Source organism: Tenrec ecaudatus, chromosome 4 (genome assembly GCF_050624435.1).
Source record: "Tenrec ecaudatus isolate mTenEca1 chromosome 4, mTenEca1.hap1, whole genome shotgun sequence".
NCBI lineage: Eukaryota > Metazoa > Chordata > Mammalia > Afrosoricida > Tenrecidae > Tenrec > Tenrec ecaudatus.
The window spans coordinates 125757255-125779040 of NC_134533.1; the positions used below are offsets into that span (position 1 = coordinate 125757255).

At 38.5% G+C, this 21786-nt stretch overlaps 1 protein-coding gene across 3 annotated transcripts in view; it reads left to right on the forward strand.

Moving 5' to 3' along the window:
• AKAP10 (A-kinase anchoring protein 10) overlaps nucleotides 1–21786 on the forward strand; it is a 223565-nt gene that overhangs the window by 19188 nt on the left and 182591 nt on the right. For 2 of the 3 annotated variants that reach the window (XM_075546762.1, XM_075546764.1), the window contains exon 3: nucleotides 2750–2926. In XM_075546762.1, the coding sequence (XP_075402877.1) occupies nucleotides 2750–2926 (177 nt within the window). Of the gene's footprint in view, nucleotides 1–2749; nucleotides 2927–16927; nucleotides 17091–21786 lie in introns of all 3 variants that reach the window. The other variant, XM_075546763.1, reaches the window with a different exon arrangement.

Genomic DNA, 21786 nt, shown 5'->3' on the forward strand with positions numbered 1-21786 from the left:
GTCTCTACCAGTCTAAAATATTTTTGTGATTGTACTCTATTTAGGAAAGTATATACTCTGTAGTGCTCTTTAACGTGACTTTTAACGTAACAAGTAAATTTGTAGTCTGGCTGGAAAGTAAATTTTATAGACTGAGCAGTAGCAAAATAATAATAATAGCTATCATTTCTTGAGAACCCACTCTATTTTAAGCAATAGGCAAAACTGGATGTAGTTGGACAAAAAAGTCTTCAATTCTGCTCACATTAAATTTTCACACTGTTAGTGGGGAAAGATCGTTAAAAGATAAGTGCAAGGGTGACCTGTACTACATTAATAGTGATTGAAATAAGGAGATTTGGATGGAATTAAAATTAATTCAGGAAGTAAAATGGATTGGAATTTGTTATTAAGAAGCGTGAGAAAGAAGGAGATATTAAGAATGAAAATTACTTATTTGCTTGCCTAATTGTGTTCCTGGTGGAGAACTAAACTTGGAAACGTTTTGTTAGTTTTAGTATATTAGATGGGGCGGTATTTTTAAATTTGTTTTATTAGGGGCTCATACAACTCTTATCACAATCCATACATACAAAAATTGTGTAAAGCACATTTGTACATTCATTGCCCTCATCATTCTCAAACCATTTGCTCGATGGGAGGTATTTTTAAGACATTCATTTTACATGTATTTTCTGCACAGTAGTTCTAGAATCTGAATTTATAGTCAAAGATAAGAAAATGAATTTTAGCAGATGTTCAATTCGGTAGAAAAAGTTCAGTAATTGCTGTTGTAAACAAACACTGTATGTGTTATATAGCAGCTGTAGTGTTTTGATTTGAAGAAGAAAGAAAAAGCTGGACCAAAAAAAAAAGAAAAAGAAAAGCTGGACCCCTACTCACATTTAGCAGGCAACTTCGCAGCTTTGAATATGAGTTGCTCTCCAAACCCTGTAACAGCCCTTTCGCCTGAAAGTGTCAGGATCCTAATGCAGAATACAGTGGCTTCATTGATGGGCTCAAACATAAGAACACTTGTGAGGATAACACAAGATAGGGGTGGGAGGCAGTGTGCTGTTGTGTATAGGGTCAGTAAGACTCAGCATCGACTCGACAGCACTTAAAACAAATGCACAAGATTGAATTATTTGCAGGACCCTGAAGATTGGCTGACATCTTCGGCACATCTGTTTATTTCCTACATGAATCAAGATACCATGGGGGACAGATTTGGTTGCTATGCAGCATGTATACATCCTTTGTTTACAACAATTAGTAAATTGTTTTAAACTGGTCCATAGCCCTGGTTCTTAGAGCCTAGAAGACCTAGGTTGAAATTTTGGCTCTATCATTCACTAGCTCATTGACACAGTGCAAAATATTAACTTATTTCCATTTGTTTCCTCATCTCTAAAATGAGAACGTACCAAAAAAAAGGAGAAAGTGTTGGTTTTGCAGAGTTGTGAGAGATGAATGAAGCACTATATCAAGGAAAAATAACGTATAGTATAGTGCCTCATATTGTACATACTTCATTGGTAGCTATTACATGGTTTTAAGATAGTAAATCCTCAAAACCTGGCTAAAGTAAGTGTTTCTTATATTACAAGGGGTTCAGAAAAATTTAAGTTCAGCAAATTATTTCTGAAATTTAGGGAAGACATCATGGATGATACATAAAAGTAGAAAAATAAGAATTTGAATAAAATAAGTTCTCCCCCCGCCCCCTTCAGTCCACATTCATATTTCTGTGTGTTTATATTTGACGCCAGGCCCTTCAAACATGTAATGGGAAATATTTATAAATAAATTTAGATCAGTTTATGAAGAGTCTTAGGACCACAAAGACCCTTCTACTCTGTCCTCTTCTGTCCTATGAACCCACACAGGGTTGCTATTAATCAGAATTGATGAGATGGCATTGAGAAAGACCAGAAAGACTTGTGTGATTAGGTCCCAGTTTAGGCTTTTGATCAGGATGTTGAAGTCAGTGTGGAAGAGTTGAGTAGGATAGAGATTAGGAAAGTGTATTTTGCTGTGATACAGAAAGATTTGTGTTGAGGATGTGTTTTTGAAAGTAAAATGGTAAGTAGGCATTTAAATGAGAGAAAAGTTAACATATCTTGGCAAGTAAGCAAGTATAGTGAAAAAATTGGGATAAAAATATGAACTTTGGAACCTGATTGATTTAAGAAAAACAGGAAACTGAGAAGGGATTTAGGAAGATCTGATAAATTTGATATTTGGACAAAGTGGGCTTCATGATAAAATCAAAGTGAGAATGCCTAGTAATAAATTGAGTTACAGGACAAAGTCCTAGTCAAAGAATAGGGCCCAAGACACAAGTCACTTGTTCCCACCCATGTTTTATTTACATGTAAATATGCCCGAGGAGCTGTGTGGAGAGGGTCCACATTAAGGGAATAGGTGAAGAATTTTCCGGAATTCAGTCACAGTTACTCTAGTTTTATCTATTTTACAGACAAAGCAGGGTCTCAATTGAAATGAAAGAGCTTATAAAAGTTTTAAAAAGTCTGAAAACAATTGCTCTAGTAATAATTGAAGATTTGAGAATATATGTGCTTTCAAACAGTGAATGAGAAGACCAGAGATCCTTGGCAATAGAAGAGTAAAGGAAGGAGACTGTATTTGCTATTGGGTCTTTACTAAATGTTTGTTTCAGAAAGAGCAACTAAAAAATAATTGTAAACTTCTCTTAGGCTCTCTGTGTTTAATTCTTAATAATTTTTTTCTAAAATTTCATCTTTAGTATCTGTACATTCCCCACAAAAAAGCACTAAAAACCACGCCTTGCTAGAGGCTGCAGGACCAAGTCATGTTGCAATCAGTGCCATTTCTGCCAACATGGATTCCTTTTCGAGTAGCAGGACAGCAACACTTAAGAAACAACCAAGCCACCTGGAAGCTGCTCATTTTGGTGACCTGGGTAAGTGACTTCTCTTTTCCTTAACTTAGCAGGAGGAAAGATTTGTGTGCATTATTTTGATTTTTTTCCCCATAGTGTACTCAACTGTATAATTTGAAGGTAATTGTGTTTTCCTCCTTCATTGTAAAATGTAAAGCATGTGCAATAGAAAAATAGAACATTTCAAAAGAAGAAAGATACATACTGTGGAATATGAAGGCATGTCAAAATGTATTTCTACAAAATCATAGATGCCTTTATTAAACAAAAAATATTAAGCTACTGTTACTCAATCTACACTTTATCTAGGTCTATCTTGAAGATGGTGTTTCCACTCTATCCCTTCTCCCACAGAATTCTTTTTAAAAAAATCATTTTATTGGGGGCTTATGCCACTCATCACAATCCATACATATATCAGTTGTATAAAGCACATTTGTACATTCGTTACCCTCCTCATTCACAAAACATTTGCTCTCCACGGAATCCCCTGGCATCAGCTCCTCATTTTTCCCCCTCCCTCATGAACCCTTGATAATTTAAAAATTATTATTTTGTCATATCTTACACTGTCCGACATCTCCCTTCACCCACTTTTCTGTTGTCCATTCCCCAGGGAGAAGGTTATACGTAGATCCTTGTAATAGGTTCCCCCTCTCTACCCCACCTTCCCAGTATCGCCACTCTCACCACTGGTTCTGAAGGGTCATCCGCCTTGGATTCCCTGTGTTTCCAATTCCTATCTGTACCAGTGTACATCCTCTGGTCTAGCCTGATTTGTAAGGTAGAATTGGGATCAAGATAGTGGGTAGGGAGGAAGCATTTAGGAACTAGAGGAAAGTTGTATTTTTCATCATTGCTATATCACACCCTGACTGGTTCATTTCCTCCCCAAGACCCTTCTGTAAAGGGATATCCAGTGGCCTACAAATGGGCTTTGGGTCTCCACTCCGCACTCCCCTCTCATTCACTATGGTAAGATTTTTTTGTTCTTTCATACTTGATATCTCATCCCTTCGACACCTCGTGATCACACAGGCTGGTGTGTTTCTTCCATGTAGGCTTTGTTTGTTTCTGAGCTAGTATGGCTGCTTGTTTACTTTCAAGCCTTTAAGACTCCAGACACTATATCTTTTGATAGCTGGACTCCATCAGCTTTCTTTACCACATTTGCTTATGCACCCGCTTTGTCTTCAGTGATTGTGTCGGGAAGGTGAGCATCATGGAATGCTAGTTTAATAGAACAAAGTATTCTTGCATTGAGGGAGCACTTTAGCAGAGGCCCAATGTCCATAATACTACACCTATAAACATTTGCACATAAATCTATTTCCCCATCCTCATATATAAACATATTTACATATGTACATGCCTTTATTTAGACCTGTATAAATGCCCTTTGCCTCCTAGCTCTTTCCTCTATTTCCTTCAGCCTTCATTTGGGTTACAGTCATTCCTCCGTTACATTACCCTTGATCATGCCCTAATAGGCCTCCTACACCTTCCTCACCACTGATTTGGATCACTTGTTCCCTTGTCCATGAGTTTGTTAATACCACTTCCTTTCCCCCTATCTTCCCCTCTCCCATGTCCCCCCCGGAACTGTCAGTCCCGTTGTTTTCTCCTCCAGATTGTTCATCTAGCCTATCTTATTTAGACAGATGTAATAACATGCACAAAAACAAGACAAAAAAACCAAGGCACAAAACAACAACAACAGCAAAAAGCCAATGACAAAAACAAAACAAAAAGCATACAACATAGCAACAACCAAAAAAGAAAAGCTTGTAGTTCGTTCAAGGACTGTTTGTTTGCCTTTAGGAGTGTTGACTCCGGTTGAGTCTGATGGGGTGCCAAGCCCTTGCCCCAAAGTCTATTTTTATATTCCCTGGGGACTTTGTTACTCTGTTCCCCTTGCTGTTCTGTTGCACGCCCTTAGTGTTTTGCCTCAGTGTGGTGGGATCAAATCGGGCATAATTCCCACACTGTGTCTCCAGTATTGTCCCCTTTAGGGCTATGGGTCAATAAGATATGTTGTGTCTCATAATGGGGTTGGCCATATAGTGTTCTCTGTGGATTGGCTGCTCTGAGCGGGAATATCATCCTCAATGCTTGGTGGACCATGATGTGTTCCACTCTCTCTTCCTCCCCTTTCATTTACTCCCTTGTGTTCTGATCAGATATGTCCTTCTCCCTGAGCTGCAGCTTCAGTGCTGTCATCTGTATTAAATTCTGTGGGGAGGGCAGCTATCCACGTAGTTCGGATTGGGGCCAGCCCCTCAGACCTCTCCATCTCCCACAGAATTCTAATGTTCAGTTTATACCATACCAAAATTGGCAGTTTGGGCATACTTGACAAACTTATGAAATTATGAACCTTTTCAGTGTTCTTTGAGTTTGGGTAATAAAAATTAACAAGGTACAAGATCAGGGCTGTAGAGTGAATGGGACACTTTTTCCCAATGTCATTTTCATAGGATAGTCCGTACTGTGCTTGAATGAGCAGGTACAGTGTCATGATGGAGAAAAATTTCTTAGCAAAACTTCCCAGTCTTTTTTTTCACCCGTGAAGTTTTCAGTTTTCTTAAAGCTTCTTGATGCTAAGCCCCCATGATCTACTTGTATCCTTCAAGAGAGTCTATCAAGTTTATACTTTAGAAAATCTTCAAAATTGTCACATATCATTCTACCTTGAATTTAAAAGGTCCAGAAAAATTTCCTTGGAAGCTTCTGTTTTTATTTGACCTTTATTTTTTAAAGGCACCTTAAAGAGACTAAGACAAGTATATTACTGAGAAGTTACCTGCAGCCATTGTAGAGACATGTTTAAGCATAGCTTATTTGAAGTAAACTTGTGCCTTTATGAACTGGATACATAGCAGTGATTTAAAAAAAATTTTTAAATCATTTTATTGGGGGCTCTTAAAGCTTTTATAACAAGCCATACATCCATGTATCAAGCATATTTGTACATATGTTGCCATTATCCTTTTCAAAACATTTTTTTTCTACTTGAGCCCTTGGTATCAGTTAATTTTTTTTTCTCTCTCCCCTGTCTCCCTTCACCCATGTTTCTGTTGTTCCTCACCCTGGGTGGTGGGGGAATATACGCCAATCATTGTGATTAGTTTCCCTTTTCTCCCCCCACGTTCCCCCTACCCTCATGGTATTACTACTTAAATTAGTGTTCCTGAGGGGTTAATATTTTGGGTTCCATGTGTTGAGAGCTCTTATCTGTACTAGTGTGCATGCTCTGGTCTAGCCGGATTTGTACGGTAGAGCTAGGCTCATGATAGTGGGGTGTAGGGAAGGAGGAAGCATTAAAGAATTAGAGGAATGATATATGTTTCATCAGTGCTGAACTGCACCCGCCAGACAGTATTTTAAAGTATTCATTCATCATCTGATACTGACCTCATGTCCTTAGCTCACCTTCCACTTTTCAAGGTCACGCAAACTTCCTGTAGGCTGTATTGCCCACCTTTAATTGTTTTCTTCCTTATGGGTACCTGTATTTGGTAATGATGTTTAGTCTTGGGGAGCTGTGCGATTGCTTTGGCAAGATGTTGATGACTACAAGATGTTGATGACTACAAGATGTTGATGACTACAAGATGTTGATGACTACCGAAGATTCTCAGGGCAGCCCAGATCTCTGACCTCAAGGCTAATCAGAGACAGTGGGACGAACTCCTTGTGTTAGATGAAGTTTAAGCTGCCTCCGCCATCTTGGAGATGAGAGATTAGGGATGACTGTGGTCGTTGGGGGCACGCCCTTTAAGTTTGGGGGCGGAGGCCCGCGGTGTCCTCACAAGGGCTAATCAGAGGGTGGAGGCAGGGGCAGGGTACATCGGTGTGATCTGGGGGTGGGGCAGGCAGCAATAATCTTTTTTGACTTGCCCTTGTATATGATAAAGTTGCTTTACTTTATTAGTACTTCGTGAAATACAAATTCAAACAATAAGTATGTGTTCCCATAGTACATTAGTAAATACTTGTTTATTTATTTGCGTGTTAATGAAAATTCCACAATATGCCTATTTCTATGGTGTAGTGGGTATGTGTTGGACTGTTAACTATAAGGTCAGCAATTTGAAACTACCAGCTGATCCTTGAGAAAAATACGAGGCTTTCTATTCCCATAAAGAGTTACAACAACTCTACAGGATAGAATGGAATTATCCTTTGAGTTTTTGACACTAACTTTTAATGGAGTAGAAATAATTTTCTTTCTTTCATGGATCAGCTGGTGGTTTTAATTTTTGACTTTGCAATTGTGGTTCCATAGTGGTTTATGTATTGGACTGCTAACCTGCAAGATCAGCAGTTTGGAATCACTATCTGCTCCTCCAGAGGAAGATGAGGCTTTCTATAAGAGTTACAGTTTTACTTGGTCCTTAACAGTCTTGGTATGAGCTGGAATCAACTCAATGAGAGTGAGTTTTATTGAGTTTTTGTAAGCCAGACTGGTAGTATTTATCAAAATATAAAATAGGCATGACATTTTAGGGGACATATCTATTTCTAATGTCTAGTCCTCAGATGTTTCCATTTATATGAACAAATATTCATATAAGTATTTATAAGATTATTCCTTGCATCAGTATTTGTGATAGCCCCAAACAATAAAAGTAACAGAATATGAGACCAGTGTGCAGCTGCCTTGCTTGTTCTGTGCCTCAATTTTCAAGTTACACTACCTGTGGGACACCTAACCCATAGACTGTGTCGCTGTAATTTGAGGTTCCTTCAAGACCTGCATTGCCGCACAATTGGAATTTACATCTCTTGAACTGGGGACTGTTGGATCCTGTCATCTGGCAGACTGTTGGTAACCTACCTTGCTGCCTGTGCCCAGATAGCCTGAATTGTTCTTGGTGGCCCTCAAGACTTGAAAGACTGCCAGTGTCTCAAACTGTTTCACAGGAGTGAGTTGCACTGAGCCATTTTTACTGCTTTATCATTTAATTAACTGTTTATTTCTTATGTTATCTATCTATGTATCTATCTATCTAAATAGAGAAAATTTTTAGCATTCTGGTTTTGTTTCTCTAGAGGACCCTGTCTAACATATTTGGTACCAGGAGTGCTTCTAGAGAAATAAAATCATAAATATGGGGCTCTTAAATTGGCTCTCTAGCCTGAAAGGTCTTAACAGCACTAATAATGCTATTTCTATGCCCCAAAGCATGACTAAGTCTGCTACTCTTACTAATCCATGGTGTGAAATAGCAAAGCTAAGCAGGGGTCCTCAAACTATGGTCCGTGGGCCACATGCAGCCCGCCAAGGACATTTATCCGGCCTGCTGGATGTTTTTCCCACCACTGCCTGTCTTGCTTACCAGCCGATTCATCCAAAAAGTGAAGAGCCTGGTTAAGTTCTTTGTTACTAATGGAAAGTTCAGCAGTTCAAACCCACCAGCTGTACCATGAGAGAAAGAAGTAGCAATTTTCTTTTATAGAGTTGATTTTGGTTGGAATCGACTTGACAGCAATGAGTTTTTAAGAGAGAAGTACTCAAATTGTGTACCCATACCTTGGAATACTGCTTTGTTGTAAAAATATGAAGAAGACATGGGGGAAATGTTGAAAGAATCAGATCACACATTAACATGTTTAGTAAATTCCCTGTTGGGTTAAGGCAAAGCCAACCATTTCCTCCCTATTTTTCTCACAAAGATTAATTATGCAGAAGGTCCTTGTTTTCTGAGTATTACTTAAATTTCTTAACTAATGAAATTGTATGTCACGTTACAAAAGGGGAAAAACAAATTACTTCCAATAAAATTACTGTTTAAAAATATTTTTGTTTTTATTTATAAGATTACTATAAATACTTGAGTATAAGCTGAGTTTTTCAGCACATTTTTTTAACGCAGTTTTTGTGGTAAAATTAGGTGCCTCAGCAGATATTTGGAGCGGCTTATACTCGAGTATACGATATATACAACCGAACATATTTATTCAATAGTTTCTACATGTATAATTCAGTGTCAGTCACTGATTACAGTTAAGTTGTGCAAACATTCTTACCCATTTTTCTTACATTTGTCTTCCCACATTGGCATAACTCACTGCTCCTTATGTGTTTTTCTTTGCTTTTGAGTTGTGGCTGTCAAATTTATCCCATATAAGTAATTCTTAAAAGGGCACAATTCTCAATGTAGACATTTTCTACTACTTAAGCTAATATAATATTTGATTTAATGAAGACTTCAAGAAATTTTTTGGCTTAAGATTTAAAGATTATTTCAGGGCTTAATTTATCATCTATCATTTGATCTTTCTCCTTAACATTTGTCTTTATCCAGGCACAAACTTGTCAGTCTTTGTCAATCATTCTCAACAGCACATTGAAACCAGAATATGTTTTGATCATGAAATAAAATTGTAAGTTTTACTAGATTGCTCATACATTACATACTTTGACCATGTGAAAAACAACTCTGGAAAACAGCTTGGCAGTTTCTTATGAAGTATGAGAATTTATATAAGTATTTATATTAGAAAATTATAATTATAAAAGTATTTAAGATTGCTTAAAAAGTTAGCAGTTACTTTTGACCTTGAGAACTGGACACTTTAGAGTTATACAAAAACCTATACATAAAATTCATAGCCAGAAAACAGTTGTTTTTCAACATATGAATAGTTCAACTAATTGGTGATACATACCATGGAATACTACTCAATAATGAAACTGTTGATACATGCAGATGATTGATTCTGCAACTTGTGTGAATAGCACAATGATATCATACAAAACACAAAACCAAACATACTGTCTTAAACTTCATTCTGACTCGCAGTGGCTCTGTAGGAGAGGCTGTATATCTTTATGGAAATAGGTGGCATAACTTGTTTCTACTGGGCAGCTGGAGGATTCTAATCTCTATCATTTCTTTTTTTTAAAATTTATTTATTTATTTATTTTATCTCTATCATTTCATTCAGTCACTGAGCATTTAACTACCAAGCTAGGTCTTTCTACTGAGAAAAAAGTCAACCCCCAAAGGATATATACTGTATAAAGTTATTGAAAAGACAAACTTATATAAACAAAGAATAAATCTGCATTTGGTAGAGGTTATGAATGGGAAAGAAGAGTAGATGGGTTGGCTATAAAAAGGGCAACCTGAGAGTCCCTGTGTTGGAGATGCTTTGGATCTTAATTATGATAATAGATACTTGGATTTTCACATGTGATAAAATTGCTTAGAAATAAATATAAGAATATAAGTTTTTAAAACAGGAAAAGGAGAATTTGAATGAGATTGGTAGATTGTATCAGTGTCAATATCTTTGTTGTGATATTGATTGTACTATAGTTTTATAGTGGTATCATTGGGGAGAGATGAGTAAGGAATATACAGGATCTTTCTACTTTTCTTACATGTACATCTCAACATAAAAGACTTGTAGGTCTTACGAAACATCAGAATTTCTTAATGTTCATGAAAGTCATACTGACGAACATGAAATAGTTAACAACAATAAGACTGTGAGCAAGTATAATGATACACAAAGTGCTTGGAAGAGTAAAGGATTTGAGGATCAAGATTAAGAAAGTTGTGTGCTCATTTCACCCCCAAAATACTAAAGGGTGGGGATGGTGGAAGGCAACCAAAAACTGACTTTCAACTTTGCCAGACTATTGGAAATCACTAAAAAGGTTGCAACAACTAAGTAAATGTATGTTGATCCAAGTAAAAAGTTTATATATATATCTGTCTGTATATATGTGTGTGTGTGTGTGTGTGTGTAAATGATAGGGAAGTTATGGTACATTTTTACCTACCTGCTTCCCAATTCTATTTGGTCATCTTAAAGTTGTGGTGGCCCTCCCTGCCAGACAGGGAGCCTGGTGTTTACTGTTAGAACACAGCCGACTATATTAGCAAATTACTGTTTTTACCTGTCATATGTGGTGGAATGGGACTCCTGGTACGCTAAGGATAGGTCTTAGTCTCAGTCTTGGAGCTCATACAGAATGGTGGGACATTTGAGTAATGCCAGAAGACTGTCCCTGCTTCTAGGGGATAGAATAGGTACATAAAGACTTGATGAAAAAATTAAGGAGCTTCTTTTAGACAAAGGCTTTCAAAAGCGCTCTTTGTATGAAGAAATGGAAAAGGGCACTTGCTTGTCCAAAGCAATCCATATAATCAGAAGTTACCTTGAGAAGATCCTATAGTTTCATGGTGGGCTATCCTTAGGTACAGTGAAGTCCTGCCTAATTGTTAATCAAGGGCTCTGATACAAAGCCATTTTTAAAAATTGAGAGAGATTCCGTTCACCCCATACCCACTTTGTGCTTAAGGGAATATTTGTTAAAACATTAGCCAGGTACAAGCTACAAAGACATAAGTGTCTACACAAATCTTAAGAGACTGGTTACAAAAATACTGGAAGTCACTAAACAGATAGACTACTATAGTCTTCACAAATTTATAGAAAAGCAAAAAATAACAATAACAACAACAATAAACAAACCCTAGAAGGAGGGAAAGTCTTATATTTAGAATTAAATGAATATTGAATATTCAAAATGAATATTGAAATATTCTGAATCCCATATAATGGAGTTACTAGTCAAAAGCATAAAAATTATTAATATACTCAGAGAGCTAATGAAAACACAAAGAACAAAGAAACTAATGGAAATCAGGAAAATAATGCATGCAAAGAGTGAAGCAATAAAGATAAAAGATAAAATATTTCATAGAAAAACAAATTTTATAACTGTACAGTCATTAAGTTTTTAAAAATCACTGGTTGGATTGAAAAGAAGATTTGAGCTAGCAGAATAAAGAATTGGTGAGTTTGAAGGTAGGACAATTGAAAAGAACACACCTGAAGAACAAAAAGAAATGAAAATTGAACACACCTGAAGAACAAAAAGAAATGAAAATTGACTTGTTGAAAAGCATCAAGCAGACCAACAATAAGCAAGCATTTCATTGAGAATGAAAAGAAAAAGGGAAAGAATATTGAAGAATATTTGATGAATGACACGAGTCTACACATTCAAGACAGTTTACTGAGAGATAATATACTGAGATAATCACGCTTTCATGAACTTTGGTTTAAAGAATCTTGAAAGCAGGAGAGAAGTAAATGTCACATACAAGGAATCCTTAGTTGGATTCAGCACTGAGTTCTCCATAGAAACTATGGAAACTAGAAGAAAATGAGGTTGAAAATGGTGTTCAACCAAGAAGTCTTTACCTGGCAAAACTATCTTTCGAAAGGTTAAAATTGCAACCGATCTGATCCTACCACAACGAGGGAAAACACTAAGAGCACGCAACAGAACAGCAAGGGGATCAGAGTAAGGCTGTCCTAAGGGAATACCAAAAATAAACTTTGGGGCCAGGGTGTGGCACCCCATCAGACTTGACCAGAAAACACTCCTAAAGGTCAACAAACAGACCTTGAGCTATTCACAGGCTTTTTTTTTGTCATTAGTTTTTTTTGTTGTCATTTGTCGCTTTGTTCTGTCTTGTTCTTTTGTGCATATTATTATCTCTGCAGGTCTATCTAGATAAGATAGGCTGGATAAACAATCTGGAGGTGAAAACAACAGGACCTGTGGTTCCAGGGGGACATGGAAGAAGGGGAGATGGGGGAAAGGAAGTGGTGTTAACCAACCCAGGCACAAGGGAACAAGTGATCCAAAATCAATGGCAAGGAGGGTGTAAGAGGCCTGGTAGGGATTGATCAAGGGCAATGTAACTGAGATGAATTACTGAAACCCAAATGAAGGCTTAACATGATAGTGGGGCAAGAGGAAAGTCAAAGGAAATAGAAGAAAGAACTGGGAGGCAAAGGACATTTATAGAGGTCTAAATACAGACATGTATATATGTTAATATATATATGATAATGGGGAAATAGATCTATGTGCATATATTTATAAATTTAATATTAAGGTAGCAGATGGACATTGGGCCTCCACTCAAGTACTTCCTCAATGCAAGAACACTTTGTTCCATTAAATTGGCATTCCATGTTGCTTACCCTTCCTGACACGATTGCTCAAAACAAAGCAAGTGCATATGCAAATGTTAAGATAGCTGATGGTGCCCAGCTATCAAAAGATATATCATCTGGGGTCTTAACCTCCCTGGCAGTCTAATTATGTCAGTAGTTTTGTACCCAAAGTGGTACATTGTTTTGCATAAAATTTGTTGTTTTATATTGTAGGCCTGTAATTCTTAAGAAATTAGTCATTTTAATCTCTCTAGTATACATTCCAGGTATGAAAAACTTTAACCCCCCTGGTGGTCTAATTATGTCAATAATTTTGTTAAGGGACTTCTCTGCAGTGTAATCCAGAGTGTGGCTCGGGATTACTGCTTCTGGCAATTAACATTTACCCCAAGCCACACTCGGGATTACTGCTAGGGAGGTTAAAGGCTTGAAGATAAACAAGCAGCCATGTAGCTCAGAAGCAACAAAGTCCACATGGAAGAAGCACACCAGCCTGTGTGACCACAATGTGTCGAAGGAATCAGGTATCAGGCATCAAAGAACAAAAAAAACATATCATTGTGAATAGGGGGATTGCAGATTGGGGACCCACAGCCCATCTATAGGCAAGTGAACATCCCCTTACAGAAGGGTCTCGGGGAGGAGACGAGCCAGGCAAGGGTGCAGTGTAGCAATGATGAAACGTACAACTTTCCTCTAGTTCTTAAATGCTTCCAACCCTCCTACTAGCACCCCAATTCTACCTTACAAATCCAGCTAGATAGAAACTGGAAACACAGGGAATCCAGGACAGATGATCCCTTCAGGACTAGTGCTGAGAGTGGCGATACCGGGAGGGTAGAGGGAAGGTGGGGTAGAAATGGGGGTAGGGTGAAGGGAGATGTTGGGCAGTGTAAGATATGAGAAAATAATAATTTATAAATTATGAAGAGTTCATGAGGAAGGGGCAGTGGGGAGGGAGGGGAAAAGTGAGCTGATACCAAGGGCTCAAGTAAAAGCAAATGTTTTGAGACTGATGAGGGCAACAAACATAAAAATGTGTTTGACACACAATGGATGTATGTATGGATTGTGATGAGTTGTATGAGCCCCCAATAAAAAGATTAAAAAAATTAAGACTCCCAGATAATGGCTGAGAGTATGTGCTACCATGGAACCTTTCTTAAAATAAGTGCTAAAGACAATATTTTGGGTGGAAAGTAATAGATACTAGGCAGTAACTTGAAGGCGTATTATGATAAAATAAAAACCTCTCAAACACAGCTACTTTCAATATATAGACCTGTTTTACACTATTTTTTTTTACTTTTTATATTCTGCATAATTTAACCGCTATTCATTTGTCAGTCTGTGTTGCTGTGATACTGGAAGCTGTACTGTCTGTTTCAAATAACAACTGGCTCACCCATGATGGACAGATTCCAGTGGAACTTTATAGTAACACAGCTGATGTATCCTTAGGTATCCCTGAGTTCTTTTCCAGGGGAATAATCTATGATTCTTATCAGAAGGAAGTGGGCCATACTTAGTTAGGGTGGGGTGGACAGTAGGGTCTGATTGCTCTCCATGGCAGATAACCTTCAGGCAGATAACCTTCAAGCATATAGTAAGCAACCATGAGCTTGTCAGAGCATCTTAAGAATGGCATTACTGCAGGGGGTGGGGTGGGGCAATGTGCATCAGATCTATTATTGAGATGATTTCTGAATTCATGTGGGATGTATTGAAGGCTGTATTTTGGTTCTTGTGGATGTATTTTAATTTTCTTTAGCGTCAATTTTGCACTTATATGTAAGCAATTGATGAGTTTCACTGTTAACCACTGACTTTATTTTGGTTGATATTGTCATCTTTATTGTCTTGTCCCACAAATCAGTGCATCTTAGATTTGGTCAGGTTTGGTCAATGCCTTTATTATTGGCTTTTGTGGCGGTTGTGTAAATTTGCATAATAGTTACACTAGCTAGTCTTTTGTGTAGGTATACAGATATTAACATCACTTCATAATAGATCTTGGAGGTATTTTTGACCATTAATGGAACACTATTTCAGTACAATTTGTCATACTCATCATAGTACGGTTATATGATTTACTGTTTACTTTCTACAAATATGAGTTTCACTTTACCAAAGCTGTCTGTCTTGTATGCCTGGTTCGAAAACATAACTGGATCATCCATGGAATATTTGATGCCAGTGGATATATGTGCTTCATTCCTAGCAATCTTGTAGCTTATTGGAAGTTTGAGGCTCAGTGTATCTGCACTGATGTATATTATAAAGAGTGTCTGTAAAAGAAATTATAAAAATTAGGGCAGAGATAAATGACAGGGAAAACAAAAATCAGTGGAAAAATTTAATTCAGTAAAAAGCTGATTCTTTCAAAGAATCAACAGAATTGACAAACTACTAGCCAACCTAACAAAAGATAGGAAGGAGCAGTCATCAATATCCAGGATGAGGGATAGAACTGGAACTTACAATAGACCCCTGCTATAGTTTATTGTGCCAGCCTGGCCGATAAACACAAGTAGGATTAACTGAAGGGCAGAGGGATAAATGGCTCGGTGAGCCTCACCTTGGTTGTTCTGTGCCTCAGTTTAAAGGGGTACACTACCTGTGGGATGCCTAGCCTGTGGACTGTGTCGCTGTAAGTTGATATGCCAGGTGGGGCTGCATCAGTAGCATTACCTGAGGAAGATGCCTCGCAAGATATTGCTGAGAGCACCCAGGAAACACCCTCACCACCCATTATTTCCGCTAGACCTGTCACTAAAATTAAGTCTCAGAAACCTTCTAAAGGTGAGGTTGAGAGGATTATCCAAGAAGAAGTATGCTACACACATAAAGACCTGCTCGAGTTCTCAAATACGTACAAGCAAAAGCCTGGAGAATACCTCTGGGAATGGTTACTAAGGGTGTGGGATACTGGTGCACGAAATGTAATATTAGACCGGTCTGAGTTTCTGGATATGGGACCCCTAAGCACAGAGTCTTCTTTGAATGTCTCTGCGAGACAGGCTAAAAAAGGATCTAAGTCTTTATTTGGTTGGTTCAATGAAGCATGGACTGCCAGATGGCCTAGATTAGACCAACTTGAAGTACCGGACCTACCTTGGTACACTGTAGAGGAAGGCATCCAAAAGCTTAGAGAAATTGGTATGTTAGAATGGATCTATCAAGATATTCCCATAGATCCAAAAAGTTGGTATCCTGAAGACATTACCCTTTACTACAACCATAAGAAACAAGTTTGTGAAGTTGGCCCCAGCATCTCTTAAGACTCCTGTAATTGCTATTCTATGTGCACCAGGATTAACAATGGGCACTGCCCTAAGCGAACTCAGACATTTGCCCACAATGGGGCTGATTGCTCCCCGTGATGGTAGAGGGCAGGTGTCAGCACTGAATCAACAGAGACAGGGTGGGCGTGGTTATAATAGACAACAAGTTTTCAATGAAATAGATGGGAAGCCTACTAAATATTTACGTGATCTGTACAGGCAAAAGAATGGTAGATCAGGTGAACAGCAGAATAGACAGTCACGATTGCTCAATCAATTCCTAGACCTGAGCCAGTTTACAGACCCACAACCCCTTGAATGAAGGGGAGGCCGGGTCCCTTGTAAGGAGGATCCTGCTACATCACTGAAGGTTTATACTGTTAGTCTTTCTTCTATCCTTCCCCAAAGGTACCTGCGGCCTTTCACAAGAGTGACTGTTCATTGGGGGAAAGGAAATAATCAAACTTTTCGGGGATTACTAGACACCGGCTCAGAACTGACACTAATTCCAGGAGACCCAAGATATTTCGAAGGCCCACCAATCAGAGTGGGGGCTTATGGAGGTCAAGTTATCAATGGAGTTTTAGCTCAAGTATGCCTCACTGTGGGTCCAGTGGGTCCCCGGACCCAACCTGTGGTTATTTCCCCAGTTCCAGAATGCATCATTGGAATAGACATACTTAGTAACTGGCAGCTGAGAATGCCCCCTGAGCACTTTGGACTTCTCATGCCTTTGGATCAACAGGACAGGAAGAGTGTCACCGTACTAAGTGGTGTGATTGATCCTGATTACCAAGGAGAAATTGGACTGGTACTACATACTGGAGGTAAAGAAGAATATGTCTGGAATCCAGGAGATCCCATAGGCCGACTCTTAGTGTTACCATGCCCTGTTATTAAAGTAAATGGTAAGTTGCAGCAACCCAATCCTAACAGGACTTATAATGACCCAGACCCCTCAGGAATGAAGGTCTGGGTCACCCCGCCAGGCCAAAAACCACAGCCAGCTGAGGTGCTTGCTGAGGGCAAAGGTAATACAGAATGGGTAGCAGTAGAAGGTAGTTCTACCTATCAATTACGACCACGTGATCAACTGCAAAAGCGAGGCTTGTAATTGTCAATGTATTTTCTTGGTATGTGATTATTGCATATATTTCCTTTGTTCACGTATGTTATATCAGATATAATTTGACTCAGTATGCTTTCATTTATATGTATGATAGATGATTGATGATAAGTATAAGTGTGATTTCATTAATATCTGGAAATTATATAAGTTTGTATGGCTAAAGAATTGTGTACAGGTGCCAGGCTGGCAAGGGGTGGATTGCTATAGTTTATTGTGCCAGCCTGGCCGATAAACACAAGTAGGATTAACTGAAGGGCAGAGGGATAAATGGCTCGGTGAGCCTCACCTTGGTTGTTCTGTGCCTCAGTTTAAAGGGGTACACTACCTGTGGGATGCCTAACCTGTGGACTGTGTCCCTGTAAGTTGAGGTCCCTTTAAGCCCACACGATTGGAATGTTCATCTCTGGAGCTGGGGACTGACAGTTGATGACAGTTGGGGACCTGCCTTGCTGTTTGCTGCCTGGGTATATATAGCCCACCTCTCTCTACAGAAGGGGACTGGCACCTGGCAGCTCTCAAAACTTGAAGGACTGCTAGTGTCTCACTGCTTTATAATTTAACTGTTAATTTCTTGTATTATCTATCTGTATATTATTTAATGGTTTATTTCTTGAATTATATATCTATCTTTATAAGTATATTTTATATAATTACTAGCAATCTGGTTTGTCTCTCTAGAGAACCCTGTCCAATACAACCCCAATGAAAATAAAAGACTAATTACACACATTTGTGAAAGTTTGGACTCCAACAAATTCAATAACTTGGAGGACAAGGACAAATACCTCAAATACCTGGATAAACAAATCCTACCCAAATTGCCTCATATGAACATCAAGAACCTGAATAGCCCCATAGCAAAAGAAGAAATAGACTAGGTTATTAAGGAACTCCCAACTTAAAAAAAGTCCCGGCCCAGGTGACTCACAGGAGAATTCTACCGAGCCTTCAGGGAAGAGCTGATACCAATCCTACACAAGGTCTTCCAGAACATAGGAAAGGACAGTAATCTCCGAAACACATTCCATGAAGCTATTCCATAACACATACCAAAGCCGGCAAGGATCCCACAAGAATAAAAAATCACAGGCTGATATCTATAATGAACATAGATGCAAAAATCCTCAACAAAATTTAGGCCAATAGAATTAAAAAGTATATACATATAAAAAAAGTAATCCATGCTGACCAAGTGGGAATCATACCAGGGATGCAGGGATGGTTCAGCATTCAAAAAACTGTCTACTTTTTCCATCAATTTAAGAAGAAAAAGTATAAGATAATATACATGATAATATAAATAGACACAGCAAAGGCATTTGACAACATCCTAATAAACACACTCAAGAAGATAGAATTAGAAGGAAATTACCTAAATATAATAAAAGCTATATATGAATAACCAGCAGGCAGCATTACAATTATGGAGAAAAAATGAAAAATTCCCGCTGAATAAGGAGACCCTAATAAGGATGCCCCTTGTCCCCACTTCTGTTCAACATCATCTTGGAGGTCCTAGATAATCATTTAAGTCAATGGAAGGATATCAAAGGTATACATTTGGGGAAAGAAGAAGTGAAATTATTATTATTTGCAGATGATATGATTTTATATATTGAGAACCCCAAAGACTGTACAAGGATTGCTGGAAACAATTGAGGAATATGAGAGTTGCAGGATATAAGTTCAGTAATCAGAAGTCCATTGGATTGTAATATACCACTGATGGGATTACAGAAAAGGAGATTAAGAAGGTAGTACCTTTCACAATAGTCAAGCATATCGTGGATTGGAAGACTCAATATTGTAAAGATGTCAATCATGCCCAAGGTACTATATAAATGCAATGTAATCCTGATGCATATTTTAACATCAGTTTTCAAAGCAATGGGGGAAAAATGACTACTAACTTCACATGGAAAGGGAAGAAGCCCAGGATTGGCAAAGAAATCCTCAAGAAAAAGAACAAAGTGGGCGAGCTTGCATCACCTGACTTTCAAAACTTATTATACAGCCACAGCTGTCAAAGCAGCATGGTTCTGGTCCAATGATAGATACTCAGATCAATGGATAAGAACAGAAAATCCAGAAATAAAAACAGCAGCATATAGACAACTAATCTTTGACAAAGGACCAAAGAATATCAAATGGAAATCAGATGATGTCTTTTTCAATAAATGGTGTGGAAATAGCTGGATTTCAGTCTGCAGAAGAATGAAACAAGACCCTTACTTCACTCCATGTACAAGAACAAATTTAAGGTGGATCACACACGTTGAGGTAAAACCCAAAACTACCAGGATCATCAGTTAGAAAATTGGAACAAGGCTAAGAACCTTAGCACAGGGAATACATGGACCATCAGAAATTAGAAAGGCTACACACTCTGAGGAAGATAAAATAGATGCGTGAGACATTCTAAAGATACAACACTTGTGTATATCGAAAGACTTCAAGAGAGTAGGTAATAAGAGAGCCCACAGACTGGGAAAAGATAGCAGACAGAAGACTTATTACTAAAATCTACTGAATGAATAGCCCACTGAGGAGGTGGGTAAAAGACTTGAATAGAAAATTCACGAAGGCTGAAATCTGAATGGCCAATAAACATGAGAAAATGTTTCTTATCATTAGCCATCCAGGAAATGCAAATCAAAATATTTATGAGATACTACCTAACACCCAGAATGATAGGCCAATTAAAAAAAAAAAAACAACCAGAAAGCAAAGCAAAACAAAAAACAGAAAGTAACAAATGTTGGAGGGGTTGTGGTGAGATTGGAACTCTCATTCACTGCTGGTGGCTAGTGATACCTACAGCCACCGTGGAAAGTGATTTCACAATACCCCAAACAGATGGAAATTGAGTTACCATATGACCCAGCAATCACTCTATGTCATGATTACTGTTAGACTGGTGGCTATTTGCATGTTGTTGCCTTTTTTTAAAAGTTATTTTTTATCTTCTATTTCTTTAATTAGTTTTTGTAATTTGGTTGCTTATCTATACAAGAAATGCTGCATATGTAGTCTTACAGAGACATTGGGGAGACAGATATTCCTGGAGGGCATGGGAGGGGAGTAGGGTGGGAGGGGAAAGATGAGCAGGGAGCTAGCAATGACGGGTAAATACAGGGAATAGTAAGTGTTCTGAAATGTACCACGAGGAGGGTGTAGCTTTTCTGGTCATGTTTGATCAATCGAATTGTATCTGAGAGGAATTACTGAGAGGTGAACAACAGGCAAACACAATAGGATGAGAAAACAAACATATATCAATATATATGCCTATATGTGAATGTGTATTTGTTTATGTATGTGTAATATGTAAATGCAACAAGGAACCAGATGGACTTTGGGCCTCTATTTACATCTTACGCCAGTATAAGAATGGTTTTAATAATTTGGCACTGTATGATACCCATCTTCTTGTCACAGATGCTGAAGACAAAATGGGTGCATAAGCAAATATGATGAAGAAAGCTGATGGTGCCCAGCTACCAAATGATAAGCGTTTGAGGTCTTATAGGCTTGTAGTTAAGCAAGCGGCCATCTAGCAGGGAAGCAACAAAACCTACATGGAAGAAGTGCTCTAGCCTGTGTGATCTTTAGGTGTCATGGGAAGAGGTATCAGAAGTTGAAAAACCATGTAGTCAAATTGATATGAAGGGGAGTGAATGTAGTGGAGACCCAAAGCCCACCAGCAAGGCAATTGGACAGTCCTTAGGAGGGCCTCATGGAATGGAGGATAAATCCAGAGTGTGGTGTGGCACTGATGAACCACTTAACTATCCTTTAGTTCTTTAAGATTTCCTCCTCCAAGGTCCTTCCGCCACCTTGATACTAAACCTATAAATATAGACACATAGATCTATTTCCCCATCCTCACATATATATTTGCATGTATATGTCTTTGTCTAGATCTCTATAAATGCCCTTTGCCTCTACTCAAGCACTCCCTCGATGCATGAATACTTTCCTCTATTAAATTGGCACTCTACGATGCTCACCCTCCCGACACAACTGCTGAAGCCAAAGAGGGTGAACAAGTAAATGTGGTGAAGAAAGCTGATGGTGCCCAGCTACCAAAAGAGATAGTGTCTGGGGTCTTAAAGGCTTGAAGATAAACAAGCGGCCATCTAGCTCAGAAGCAACAAAGCTCACATTTAAGAACACACCAGCCTGTATGATCATGTGGTCCCAAAGGGATCAGTTATCAGGCATCAAAGAACAAAAAATCATATAATTCGCTGCACACCTCCATGATACAATCGCCGAGGACAAACAGGTGCATAGGCAAATGTGGCGAAGAAAGCTGATGGTCCCCGGCTATCAAACGAGATAGTGTCTGGGGTCTTAAAGGCTTGAAGGGGAACAGGCGGCCATCTAGCTCAAAAGCAACAAAGCCCATATGGAAGGAGCACACCAGCCGGTGCGATCACGAGGTGCCAAAGGGATCAGGTATAAGGCATCAT